The sequence below is a fragment of the Nematolebias whitei genome, chromosome 24 (assembly GCF_014905685.2).
Source record: "Nematolebias whitei isolate Nwh7 chromosome 24, NemWhi1, whole genome shotgun sequence".
Classification (NCBI taxonomy): Eukaryota; Metazoa; Chordata; class Actinopteri; order Cyprinodontiformes; family Rivulidae; genus Nematolebias; species Nematolebias whitei.
In genome coordinates this window covers 1,664,463-1,676,500 of record NC_056521.1, presented here as the reverse complement: position 1 = coordinate 1,676,500, position 12,038 = coordinate 1,664,463, and the positions used below count along the sequence as shown (strand labels likewise).

General features: G+C 43.5%; 1 protein-coding gene across 1 annotated transcript in view; it reads left to right on the top strand.

Moving 5' to 3' along the window:
- The window catches only part of LOC119429183 (glycogenin-1), an 87,927-nt gene that overhangs the window by 9,639 nt on the left and 66,250 nt on the right, over positions 1–12,038 (top strand). Inside the window, exons 3-4 of the mRNA XM_037696862.1 lie at positions 2,122–2,232; positions 2,315–2,368. Of these exons, the coding sequence (XP_037552790.1) occupies positions 2,122–2,232; positions 2,315–2,368 (165 nt within the window). The remainder of the gene's footprint in view (positions 1–2,121; positions 2,233–2,314; positions 2,369–12,038) is intronic.

Genomic DNA, 12,038 nt, shown 5'->3' with positions numbered 1-12,038 from the left:
GGGACAGTTGAACCTGGAGGCTCCGCCCCTGTTTAATGATGGACGGTTTCTTTTCACAAAGATGGCCTCCTTTACTCCTCTCTCAAACCATCGTTCCTCTCTGTCCAGGATGTGAACATCTTCATCCCTGAAAGAGTGACCGCTGGCCTGGAGATGAGTGTAGACCGCAGAGTCCTGGCCTGATGATGTTGATCTTCTGTGCTGGTCCATCCTTTTGGCCAGTGGCTGTTTAGTTTCCCCGATGTAAGACTGATCACCCTCCTGACACTGAACAACATACACAACATTGCTCTGTTTGTGCCGGGGGACTGGATCTTTGGGATGAACCAGTCTTTAATGTATTTTGGGGTTTAAAAGCCACTGGGACGTTATGTTTAGAAAATAAACGTCTCAGTTTCTCTGATACTCCCTCAACATATGGAATGACCACTGGTCTGGGTCTGGGTTCCTCCTTTTCACCTGTTGGCTGACTGGAGTCCTGTTTGGGTTTCTGCTTCCAGGAAGGCCCAGTTAGGATATCCACATTGCTCTAGAGCCTGTCTTGTGTGGGATTTCTCCTTCTGCCTGGCTCCTGAGCTAGTGGGGACGCTGTCTGCTCTGTGGTACAGAGTCCTGATGACTCCTAACTTGTGCTCCAAAGGGTGATCAGAGAGTCAGAGATTCTTTATTGTCATTCGCACCTCATGTGGTACATGTGGTGGAGCGAAATTATGTACACAGGGTCCCAGTTACATCCAACAATAAAATGTATAAGAAAAACAGTAATAACATCTAAGATATGAACTAAGAAAAACATCAACTAAATATACACTAAGCACTCATAACATAAAAACATTGAACATCAGCACAAACATGAACATGAGTCTGTGAGCAGATGTGCACGCATGAACACATCAACATTGAAACAGATCAGCAGCAACATGAAACAGATCAGCAGCAACATGAAACAGATCAGCAGCAACATGATATGGTTTTTCACAGTGATTATTCTAGTTAGAGATTCATGAGTCTAACAGCCTCAGGGTAGAAGCTGTTCCTCAGTCTAGTGGTTCTACACTTAATGCTCCTCAACCTCCTTCCTGAGGGGAGTGGGGCAAAAAGTGTGTGTGCTGGGTGAGTGAGGTCCTTCATGATGCAGGTGGCCCTCTTCCTGCATCTGGAGGTGTAGATGTCTGTGATGGTGGGGAGACTGACTCCAACATCTTCTGTGCAGCCTTCACCACTCTCTGCAAAGCTTTTCTTTCTGCAGCTGTGCAGCCTCCATGCCACACGTTGATGCTGGAGCACAGGATGCTCTCCACTGCACACCTGTAGAAGGAGGTGAGGACTGAGCTTCCCAGACCAGCTCGTCTCAGCCGTCTGAGGAAGTAGAGTCTCTGATGAGCTTTCTTCATCAGGCTGGTGGTGTTGTTGCTCCAGCTGAAGTTGTTGTTCAGGTGTACACCCAAGTACTTGTAGCTGGAGACCACTTCCACCGCAGATCCTCTTATGTTCAGGGGGTGTAGGTGTTTTTGTTCCTTCTGAAGTCCACAATCATCTCCTTTGTCTTCTTCACATTGATGTGAAGGTTATTCTCTTTGCACCAGCTCTCCAGGTGTTCCACCTCCTGCCTGTAGCTGGACTCATCATTGTTTGTGATGCATCCCACCACCGCTGTATCGTCTGTAAACTTTACAATGTGACAGCCTGGATGGGTAGCTGCACAATCATACGTGAGCAGAGTAAACAGGAGGGGGCTCACCACACACAGTTTGGTCATCTGTTGGTAAAAACATGGATTCTAGTCACAACCATCCTCACACATCACATTGGACCCGAACGGTGGTCTGTACTGGTTCTGATCGAAACTAACAACAGGAAAAGGATAATGAAGGAGATGGACCTTCTGGTGTAGGCCTTATCCACAGTAATGCAGGTGACAGGAGGAGGTCCTGGGTCCATAAAGCTGAGGTGAGCTAAAAGAACCTGATATCTCTGCCCACTAACAGTACCAAATAATTTGCACTTTACCAAAGCTGTAGAAAACCAGGATGTTTAGTTGTTTCAATTCTTTGCTGAGTGTGAGTCAAGCTGGGATGCTGGATTCATTCTGAATCCTGCTGTGTCCTTCTGGTTCTGCAGGATCTGGACCTGTGGCAGGGATCATCAGTGCCATAGGAGTGGCTCTGGTGGGAGCCGCCTCCAGCTACTTCGCCTACCAGAAGAAGAAACTGTGTTTCAAGATCCAAGGAGGTGAGTCTTCAGTGGTTCTAAAACTGTCCCAGTGGAGATGGAGTATTTCAGTCTCATTGTCCTCATGTCTCTGATCGTCCAGGTCAGGATCCAGAGAGTGGCAAGGTCCAACAAGGTTCTCACTCTGACCCCCAAGGTGAGTTTATGTTCTCATTAATGATCTTGCATGTTTCAAGTTAAATATTTCTTATTGAGCTACTGCCCAGCAGGCAGTAAGTCTGAGAGCATCTACAAACCCAGACCAAAACCAGAGCGCTTCAACAAAACCAGATCAAAACCAGAGCACCTTCATCAAACCCAACCAAAATAAAAGCTGCAAGCAGCATAGAAGGCCCATGCAGAAAAGTGCCGCTTTGGCCAAATGGTGACTGCAGGAGCTCCAGCTACACCTCCCAGTCGCCATTGTGAATGCTCTTGTGCCATTCCTGCACGCGTCCACCAGGGGCGCATTTTGCAAATCTTGAAAAATCACTAACCGCCCATGTCAGTACGAGTCCAGCTGCAAGTCTTACAAGTTTGTCCAAAATCCGACCTTCCACACAGTAGTTATTGTCGCTTCCTGTTTTGTGGCGAATGTTTGGCGAGGACTTTCTTTAGGCTTTTCAACATGTCGTGTGGTTATCAATGTTCAATGGATATAGTTTTAATATTTCATAAACGGGAGAAATAGGATTGCTCCAAGATGGCTGGCTTCCTATTGCGTTTGGACCATGTGTCCAATAGACTTTTTTGTAGGTCCTGACAAGTTACACATGTGTACTGGATTTCATGATTGTCAGTCAAAGCATGCCTCGGGGCTGAGGTTTTAAAATATTCTAGGGGGCACTGTGGAGGCATTAGGCCACATCTATGAAATATTGGACTGCATTCCTGTTGTTGGGTGGATACTGATCGAGTGTATTGAGTTTGGTGCAGCTCGGCTGAAATATATGGAATTTAGATGCAAACGTATGGCAACGGCGTTATGTCTGACTTCGCCAACCCGCAATGGCCACATCCTCCAGCAAAAACTGTTTGTGGTTTGATGCAGGTCAGACCAACTTGGTATATGTCTTCTGACACTGGATCATCATCAGGGATGACTCATGCCACGTTTGGTGCAATTTGGTCTTTCTTTGTGAAAGTTATAGCGTTTGAAAATTATGGCATCAAGAGTAACTTTGAGGCCTGGCCACGCCCCTTTAGCATAACCGAAAACTCAATATTTTGATAACTTTTACTCCCCAATGCCTTTAGGGCATATCAACCAAGTTTGAAGCCAATAACTCCAAATCCCTAGGAGGAGTTCATTACAATTCGTCATGTATTAAAATTAAAAAATGTCCCAAAATGACCCTTTGAACCAAAATGGCTGACTTCCTGTTGGGTTTGGACCAGCAACAATTAACACACAGCAACAAGTTTACCCTGATGGGCTACACATCATAGCTGGGGATATCAATCAAGTAAACCTAAAATCTGTCTTGCCAAAATTCTACCAGCATGTCAAGTGTTCAACCAGGGGAAAAATACACTCGATCATGTATATACTAACGTAAAACAGGTGTATAGAACCATAGCCCTCCCCACCTGGGCCATTCCAACCACCTTCAGTCTACACCCCACTCAGAAGAACTATAAACGCTTTGCCATCGATACGTACGACTGTACTCAGCTGTCGTCTTGTCGGTTCTTCTCTGGTGTAGGTGATTTGGCACTGTGACTCGATTCTCCGCTCTGTGGGCGGTATGGTAACTGGTCATTGCGTTCAAGCCGCTCCACCCGTTGTGGCCGCCCTATATTCGGACTTCAATTTCTTTACCTTATTCCGGCACTGCTTATAAGTTTTGGGTGTAATATAACAAAAGCTAAATGTAACAAAAAGCTAGCTAAAAGTTAAATGCAGCAAAATGTTTTCCAAAAGCTAAAGCAGCAAAATGCTAACTATAAGTAGTGAAAGGCTAGCTCTAAGCTAAAACTAGCCAATAGCCTAAACTAGTAAAACAAGCTCAGTCACTTTATAAGCTGGGTACTGCTCTCTGCTATTACCATCAACGTTTAGCTCAATATCTGTAAAACTAGTCGGATTTTTTATTTGTTCTGGTTGCCTAGCTGTGGCAGCCATCTTGAATTGATTTTCGTTTCATATTTACTGTCTCGAGTTTCATTCAGACATCTTCCCTGGTTCATGTGGTAGCAGACGAACACTCCGACAGGCTGTGGTCTTCATTTGTTCTGATTGTTCTTTTCTCCTGCAGTTTTCAGCACCCTGATGCAGTCCGACAGAACCTGACCCGTCTCTTCATTCCATGCTTGTCCCACATCTGTAACCTGAAAAAGGAAATTGTATTTTTACTCAAAGCCACAAATTCCATTTAATCAGTTAAGAAACGATAAAACTGCTCTTGCTCTAAGCCTGGACAAATATTTAAAGAGTTATCTGCAACAGAAGTCTGAAATATCCCTTTTAGCTGCTTCAACTACAATCATTCAAAGACAAAAGCACAGAAGTTGTCCGACCTGCGTAGCGACACTACTGTCCAGAAACATTGCCTTCCATTCACCTCGGAGAGCTGAACCACTGTCCAGGAATGACCTCACATCAAGTTTTATCATGAATGGATGCTGGATGTTCTGAAAATACAGCCTGAAGGAAGGTGATATGAAGGGTACAAAGTAGGAAACGACGAACACAGAGCCCTGGAGGACACCATGAGGACACATCAGTGTCTTTGAGATGTCAGTTAGCATCAATGAGATACTAACTGACAGAAAGATCTTGATGCTTTGACAAGTCACAACCACGATTCACTCTGATTAGTGATGTTCTGCTTACCGGAGCTTTAAGCTACAATGTGCTTAGCTAATTTTAGCTTTTAGCTCTGGTTTAGCTAACCTTAGCCTTTAGCTATAATGTGTTTTCCAAATTTAGTTTTGTTCTCTCTGGTTCAGCTTGAAGCCACAGTATGTTTTGATAAATTACTCTAGTTTTTTTTTTTTGCTATGGTTTTGCTAGCTTTAGCATTTTGGTTTAGCTGATTTTAACTTGTAGTTATTGTTTTGGTAATTTAGCAAATTTTAATTTTTTGCTGGTTTTAGCTAAATTACCCTTCGTTCTGCTCATTTTGCCATCTTTTCTCACCTTGAACAAGTTTCAACCATCGTAACGTTTCACGTGTGAGGCGGCCATGTTGGATTTTAGGCTCAGAAGAGACTGATTGAACATGTGACATCAGGGTACAGCACTTCCTGTCCAAGTACAAATGGAGCGCCCGAATAATTCCAGTTGACACACAGGAAATGTAGAGTTAGGTGATTTATATTTCTGTGCTTTTGACTCAAGTATGGAAGTCTGTTAATGCCACAGAAAAATTATTTACAGTGTGACTTTATACTGTTAATGATCGACCACGCTTTACACATTTATCATGTTATAAATAACAAATATCCCCGCGTCCCCGCCTCTGCACATTGACTGCTGGGTATTGCACCAGCAACTCGTCGTGTCCCAGAAAGGAAGAAGCGGGTGAAGATAATGGATGGATGTTATTACAATACACTTTTTGTCTTCTATAACATGAAAAGTTAAAAAATTCAGTCCCGTGGGATATTATTTTACAGCTGCACGCTTTTGTGTTTGGTTGCAAAAATGTACAAACAGAAAACAAGCAGATGTGTTTCCAAAACTGTCTTTTTTTTTATTTTAGTTTTTGGCAAAAATATTGTTTTGTGATGCACTTTTTATGTTGGAAATAAAGTTCGTAATGTAAAAAGATGAAGAAGTTTATCATTTAGCTTCAGGTTGAACCCTGGGAACACCTTGAGGTTAAATAATCCAGTCAAACTGTGCTTTGTCTTATTTTAGCTGTTTAGACAGAAACGTGTTGATCGAGGACTTTTAATGTTTGTCATATCTTCTAACATGCTCGCTCGGTTTTTCTCGTCCTGTGCTACTTTTAGCTATTATCAACGCTTTAGCTACTTTTTGTGTTGAGATAAGGTGTTGCTTGTTTTAGCTTTTGGCAATTTTTTTTAAATATATATATATATTTTGTTTCTTTTTGTTTCAGTTATACCAGTTCAGTTTTAGCTTACTCCACAAACTTTAGCAACCTTTAGTTTTGTGTTTTGAGAACTTCGGCTGTTTGCTCTGAACAGACACAAGCCTTCATGATGTGATGGTCACAAACTGAAATAAAGTGTAAATAATGAATTTTACTGACTTCAGAGTTGATACGTGTTTCACCATCACCCGCCAGGATTTGTCTCAGTTTACTGGTGTTACCCAGGTCTGTTACAGGATTTTTAATTGAATGTTACTTTAGTTTGTTTTTGTTACCGACATGTTTTCAATAAAGTTTGTACAGTTTCTGTGCCTTAATTTGTTTCATTTTTATGAAGAAGGAGCAACAAAGCAGCAGACGTTCCACCTTCAGAATAAGTGAGATTATATCCAGTGATGACTTCTGTCTATTTATTTAGAGAGATACGTCACATTGAGCCTAGAAGACTCATTTACAAGTGAGACCTGTTTGGACAGACAAAAAGTGGTAAACTGGACACACGTAGGAGTTGGAGTCGAAAAAATTCGTATCAAACTTTTTTTTCCTGCCTGGGAAGAAAAACTGATATTAAAAAAACACCTCGCACAAACAAGCACATAGTGACGAAGACATTCTGCAGATGGGGGAGGCGAGTGCGGTCAGCATGTTCATAGATGCTCTCGAGGTCACTGTAAGAGTTCTGATAGGGATGTAATAATCATCCAGTGTCCTCCGGTGCGGTACATGAACATTCTCGAGGTATGTCGAGGAATGGCCAAGAATAACGATTATGAGAATCCAAGAGTCCTGAAATGATGGCACAATGTTTATTCAGCTGGTTTCATCTGGTTATTAGTTGGAAATTCCTCAGGGAGGGGGTGGTGAGCGTCAGATCACATTTTCTCCAGGTGAGTTCAGATAAGATGACCTTCAAGGCCAGCCAAGGGAGTCAAATTCAGATAAACACACGGTTGTTTTGGGGACAGGCAGAACTTAATGACATCTACTTTGAGTCTGTGTTGGTCCACTCGGTTCCAAAATGTCCAAAATAACATGGCCACACCGATGGAACGTGACTGAGTAAAATCCCTGAGATCTGATCCATTCTGCCCAAAGCATTTGAGTCTGGGCACTCGAGGCACGAACCAAGACATCATAAAGGCAAGCAGCAGGATCAGGTCCAAATTTGCTGCCGACGACTTCCTTGATTGTAGATAAAACCAGCCGAATCCAAAAAGCAGGAACCATTTATGAGATATTTCGCTAATAGACATCACAACGACTTAATGCTCCTTTTCCATAGCCCCTCTTCAGCACAGTTCGGCTCGGGTCAAAGGCTTTTTCCACTAGCAGTTTTTCATGGAGCCAGCCCCTTTTTCAGTCCCTTTTTCTCTGGGGTACTGGCACCAAAACATGACGTTAGAACACTGTCGGTCCCTGACTGGTCAGGGAGTGGAGTCACTGGTTCTTTCAGAAACTTTTCAAAACAATGATCCGCCATTTGCAATTACTTGAACTCGGAGCAGCGGCTGGACCTATTTTAAAGATTTTAAAAACAATAATGACAGCGCCGTGGTTTAACGCTGAAGTGCAGGCGTTTTTTGTGTTTGGTGACCAACGACAAAATTCAGAGCGAGCTAGTCGCCGCGGAGGATTATACAAACTGCCGACCCGTTGAAGCGCACGAAGGCCGGACTCCGAGTCCCGGCAGACAGGCGGAATGGGACGGGTTTGGGATGGAGCGTGGAAACATTTTTTAAAAACTTATGTATAAAAATATACATATATATATATTATAATCAGTGAAGATTAAAAATAAATGATGCCGGCTTTATCACGAAATCCTGTTGTCACTTTAATGACTAATACTGCTTATTTTATTCACAAATAAAACAACTAGTCGGTCTTTAAAAGAAAGAGCTAACTGCCTGAAAACATCACATTTAATTGACTTGCTGTTATTTTACATCTTCAGGCCATTTAAATTGTTATAATTCCATCCATCCACCCATAGTGTTTGGTAAATAACAAAAGTCAAGATATTTTTAATAAATCTTTATTGTCAACATCTGCACTGAAAGGATACATGGATGGTTTAGGGCAGTGAAGGAAACAGCCACTGTCTTTAAAGGCACACACTGTTTGCTGTCGCTCCAGAGCTGGATTATTTTGCTGGAGAATCATCTGAAACACACAGCATGTATTACTGAACCGTACTTAATCGACATTTACTGGTACGTACTTTTATGCTCGACTCCCCATAGCAGATTACGCTCCTGTATTTCTCCAGTCTTTCGCCTCGCTGCCTGCAGCCTTTTCTGGGTCGCTTCTCTTTAAATTGACAAAAAGTCACAGACTGGGCAGAATTTTCAACAAAGCTACGAGGTCCTCCATTTTTGTTGTGACTCTATTCAGGGTCTTTTTTTCTAATACGTTTAGTGGTGGCTAGTAAATGGCTTCATGGGGAAGTACCACCACCAGCTGGTAAGACGAGTTGGATTCTGGACCAGCCGATTAGAACAGGTACTGAAGTGCATATGGAAAATCAACATGTACCGAGCTGAACCGTAAAAGAACCGAGTGGAACCGAGTTGAAGAGGGACTATGGAAAAGGGGCATTGGTGGTTAGCATTGTTGCCTCACAGCAATTAGGTCTGGGGTTCAATCCCCAATTTGGATCTGGGGTCTTTCTGTGTGCAGCGTACGTGTTCTCCTCTTGTTTTTATCGGATACTCCGGTTTCCTCCCACGGCCCAAAACCTGCAAGTTAGGCTGCCTTCAGGCCCGGCGGACCTTCGATAAGAGATCTGTGATCACACTTAGTTTACAGTTTTACTTACAATTTACAGCGCTGGTCTCTCCGGTCTGTGACACGTTCACAGACCCGGAAGAGCCCCGATGTCCCGTGTCATTACTCATTTATAGGGTCCTAGACTCCTCCTTCGCAGAAGGGGAGCTCAACCTGTCAGTGTATGGGGGGCGTGGCTAAGTGTGATCTCAATGGATCTTATGTGGTTCTGATGTGTTAGGAAATATGAGACGGTGCTTCAAAAACCTTCCTACATGATGTGGCAGATTAAACCTTGTTCCTTGACTGATATTGAATCCCAGGGAGACTCTTTTTAGAGTTGCTGGCCCAGTTTAACCCAGTCTGAACCGGGCCATAATTTCATTATAATCCCATCTCTGAGCAGATCAAAACCATAGGACCAGTCCAAAAATATCTTAACATCCCCCAGGGGCTGTAAATACGTCACCAATCAGACAACGTTTTTGAGAGAAACAACTCATCATTAACTATAAAATATTTGTCTTACACAACTAAAAAATATATACATGTATTTCGAAACATTTACATTTTTTAATTTCATTTTTATTCAATTGGTTTAAGTCTTCAATGTAAAATGATGAGTGGTTCCAGTGGGTGGGCGGCGCCCGAGCGCCCCCTACTGACGAGCCACCACTAGGTGGGAATATCTTGATTCGCAGTCCTGGCCTTCTGTCCAACACCAAATCACATTTACCACACAGAGTACAAAAACAGAGAAAAATTAAGAAAGAGGCGTTACTTCACATTACTTTTGAGTTCATTTTGACCAATATTTTTGAGACTTGTTTTTGAGACGGCTCGCCGTGCTTTATTGGTCTCTTGTGACAGGTTACATCAATACGCCAACACAACCAATACATCTTTAAAACGTGCTGGCGTCCTTCTCTCTGAGTCTTAGGGAGAAGGTAAGCATTTCCATTTGACACATTTCTTCTACAGTGGCTGACCATTCTTTCAATGTCGGTGGGTCCCCACTAAACCATTTCCTTGTTAATGATTTTTTCCCCTGCTATCAGTAGTATTTTCAAGATGTACTTATTCTTGAGAACTGAGTTCATTCGGTAAATTACATAAATATATCATTTTGAAAGTTATGTTCAATTTCAAAGCCAAGAATTAATCTGATCTCTTTGACTACCTTTACCCAGGAGGAGCGAATCAATGGGCACCCCCCCGATCATCCATCACATTATCACATTTTCTCCAACAATGCCCAGATTCAGCTCTGCCGGTCTGAAAATCTGTTCTTTTGGGGGTTGTAAAAAAACAAATTATGTTCTTCCATGAAAATTCCCTCCACTGCCCTGGAGCTCGTGGTGGTGGAATTCATTTGGCACATGTTTAGCCACCCATGTTCTGTCAGTATTATCTTTACCTCCTTCTTCCATGTCCAAACAACAGAACCAGCTGCAGTCTGGGCTAAGATGACTGCCAGTCTGGCTTTGCTCCATCTGCTGTCCACAACTTGTCAAGGCTATTTATGGTAACTTCTAAATTTATATACAGGCCCTGAAGGAGTTCATGTCAGCTGATCCATGCCAGAGTTTCACCCTGAGACCATGTTCTGTGGAGAAGTTATCTTGTTTTCGTCAAAGCTTGAACAAACATAATATGGTACATCCAATCAGGTCTCAGGGTGTGTGCTGTGAATTCAATTCAATTCAATTCAATTCAGTTTATTTATAAAGCACCAAATCACAACAGAGTTGTCTCAGGGACTTTACAGGAACATTCACATAAAAGACAATTAGTAAAGTTCTCTATCTAAGAATCCAGCAGACAAGATGAATCTTGGCTTCGTTGCAGTCTCCCATCCTGAGCAAGCACAGTGGAGACAGTGGAAAGAAAAACTCCCTTTAACAGGAAGAAACCTCCAGCAGAACCAGCTCAGGACAAGAGACCATCTGCTTTGACCGGCTGGTTGAGAGGACAGGAAGGAGAGACAGACGAACACAGAATGGTAGGTGCAGATATAGGTCCAGGTCCAGGTCCAGGTGTATCTGAAAGACAAAAAACACATGTTAAGGATAGAAAAAATAACTACAAATGTTGAGCAGAGTAAGTAAAGACATAACAGAGTGAAAATGAATGACTCTCAGCTACTACCACAGCAAACTTTAGCTCAGTATCTGTAAAATCCACTAAAGTACAGCTGTTTTTGTTTTGAGCTGTTACAGCCATCTTGACTTGGGTTGATGCTGTCATAGAGAAGTACAACTAAGATCTCCAGGTCTACGGTCCATCACAAGGACACCTGGACAGGTGTCCAGTCCATCACAAGGACACCTGGACAGGTCTCCAGTCCATCACAAGGACACCTGGACAGGTCTCCAGTCCATCACAAGGACACCTGGACAGGTGTCCAGTCCATCACAAGGACACCTGGACAGGACTCCAGTCCATCACAAGGACACCTGGACAGGTTTCCAGACCATCACAAGGACACCTGGGCAGGTCTCAAGTCCATCACAAGGACACCTGGACAGGTTTCCAGTCCATCACAAGGACACCTGGACAGGTCTCCAGTCCATCACAGGGACACCAGGATCCATGACAGGGACACCTGGACAGGTCTCCAGTCCATCACAAGGACACCTGGACAGGTTTCCAGTCCATCACAAGGACACCTGGGCAGGTCTCAAGTCCATCACAAGGACACCTGGACAGGTCTCCAGTCCATCACAGGGACACCTGGATCCATGACAGGGACACCTGGACAGGTCTCCAGTCCATCACAAAGACACCTGGACAGGTGTCCAGTCCATCACAGGGACACCTGGACAGGTCTCCAGTCCATCACAGGGACACCTGGATCCATCACAGGGACACCTGGACAGGTCTCCAGTACATCACAAGGACACCTGGGCAGTTCTCAAGTCCATCACAGGGACACCTGGATCCATCACAGGGACACCTGGACAGGTCTCCAGTCCATCACAAGGACACCTGGACAGG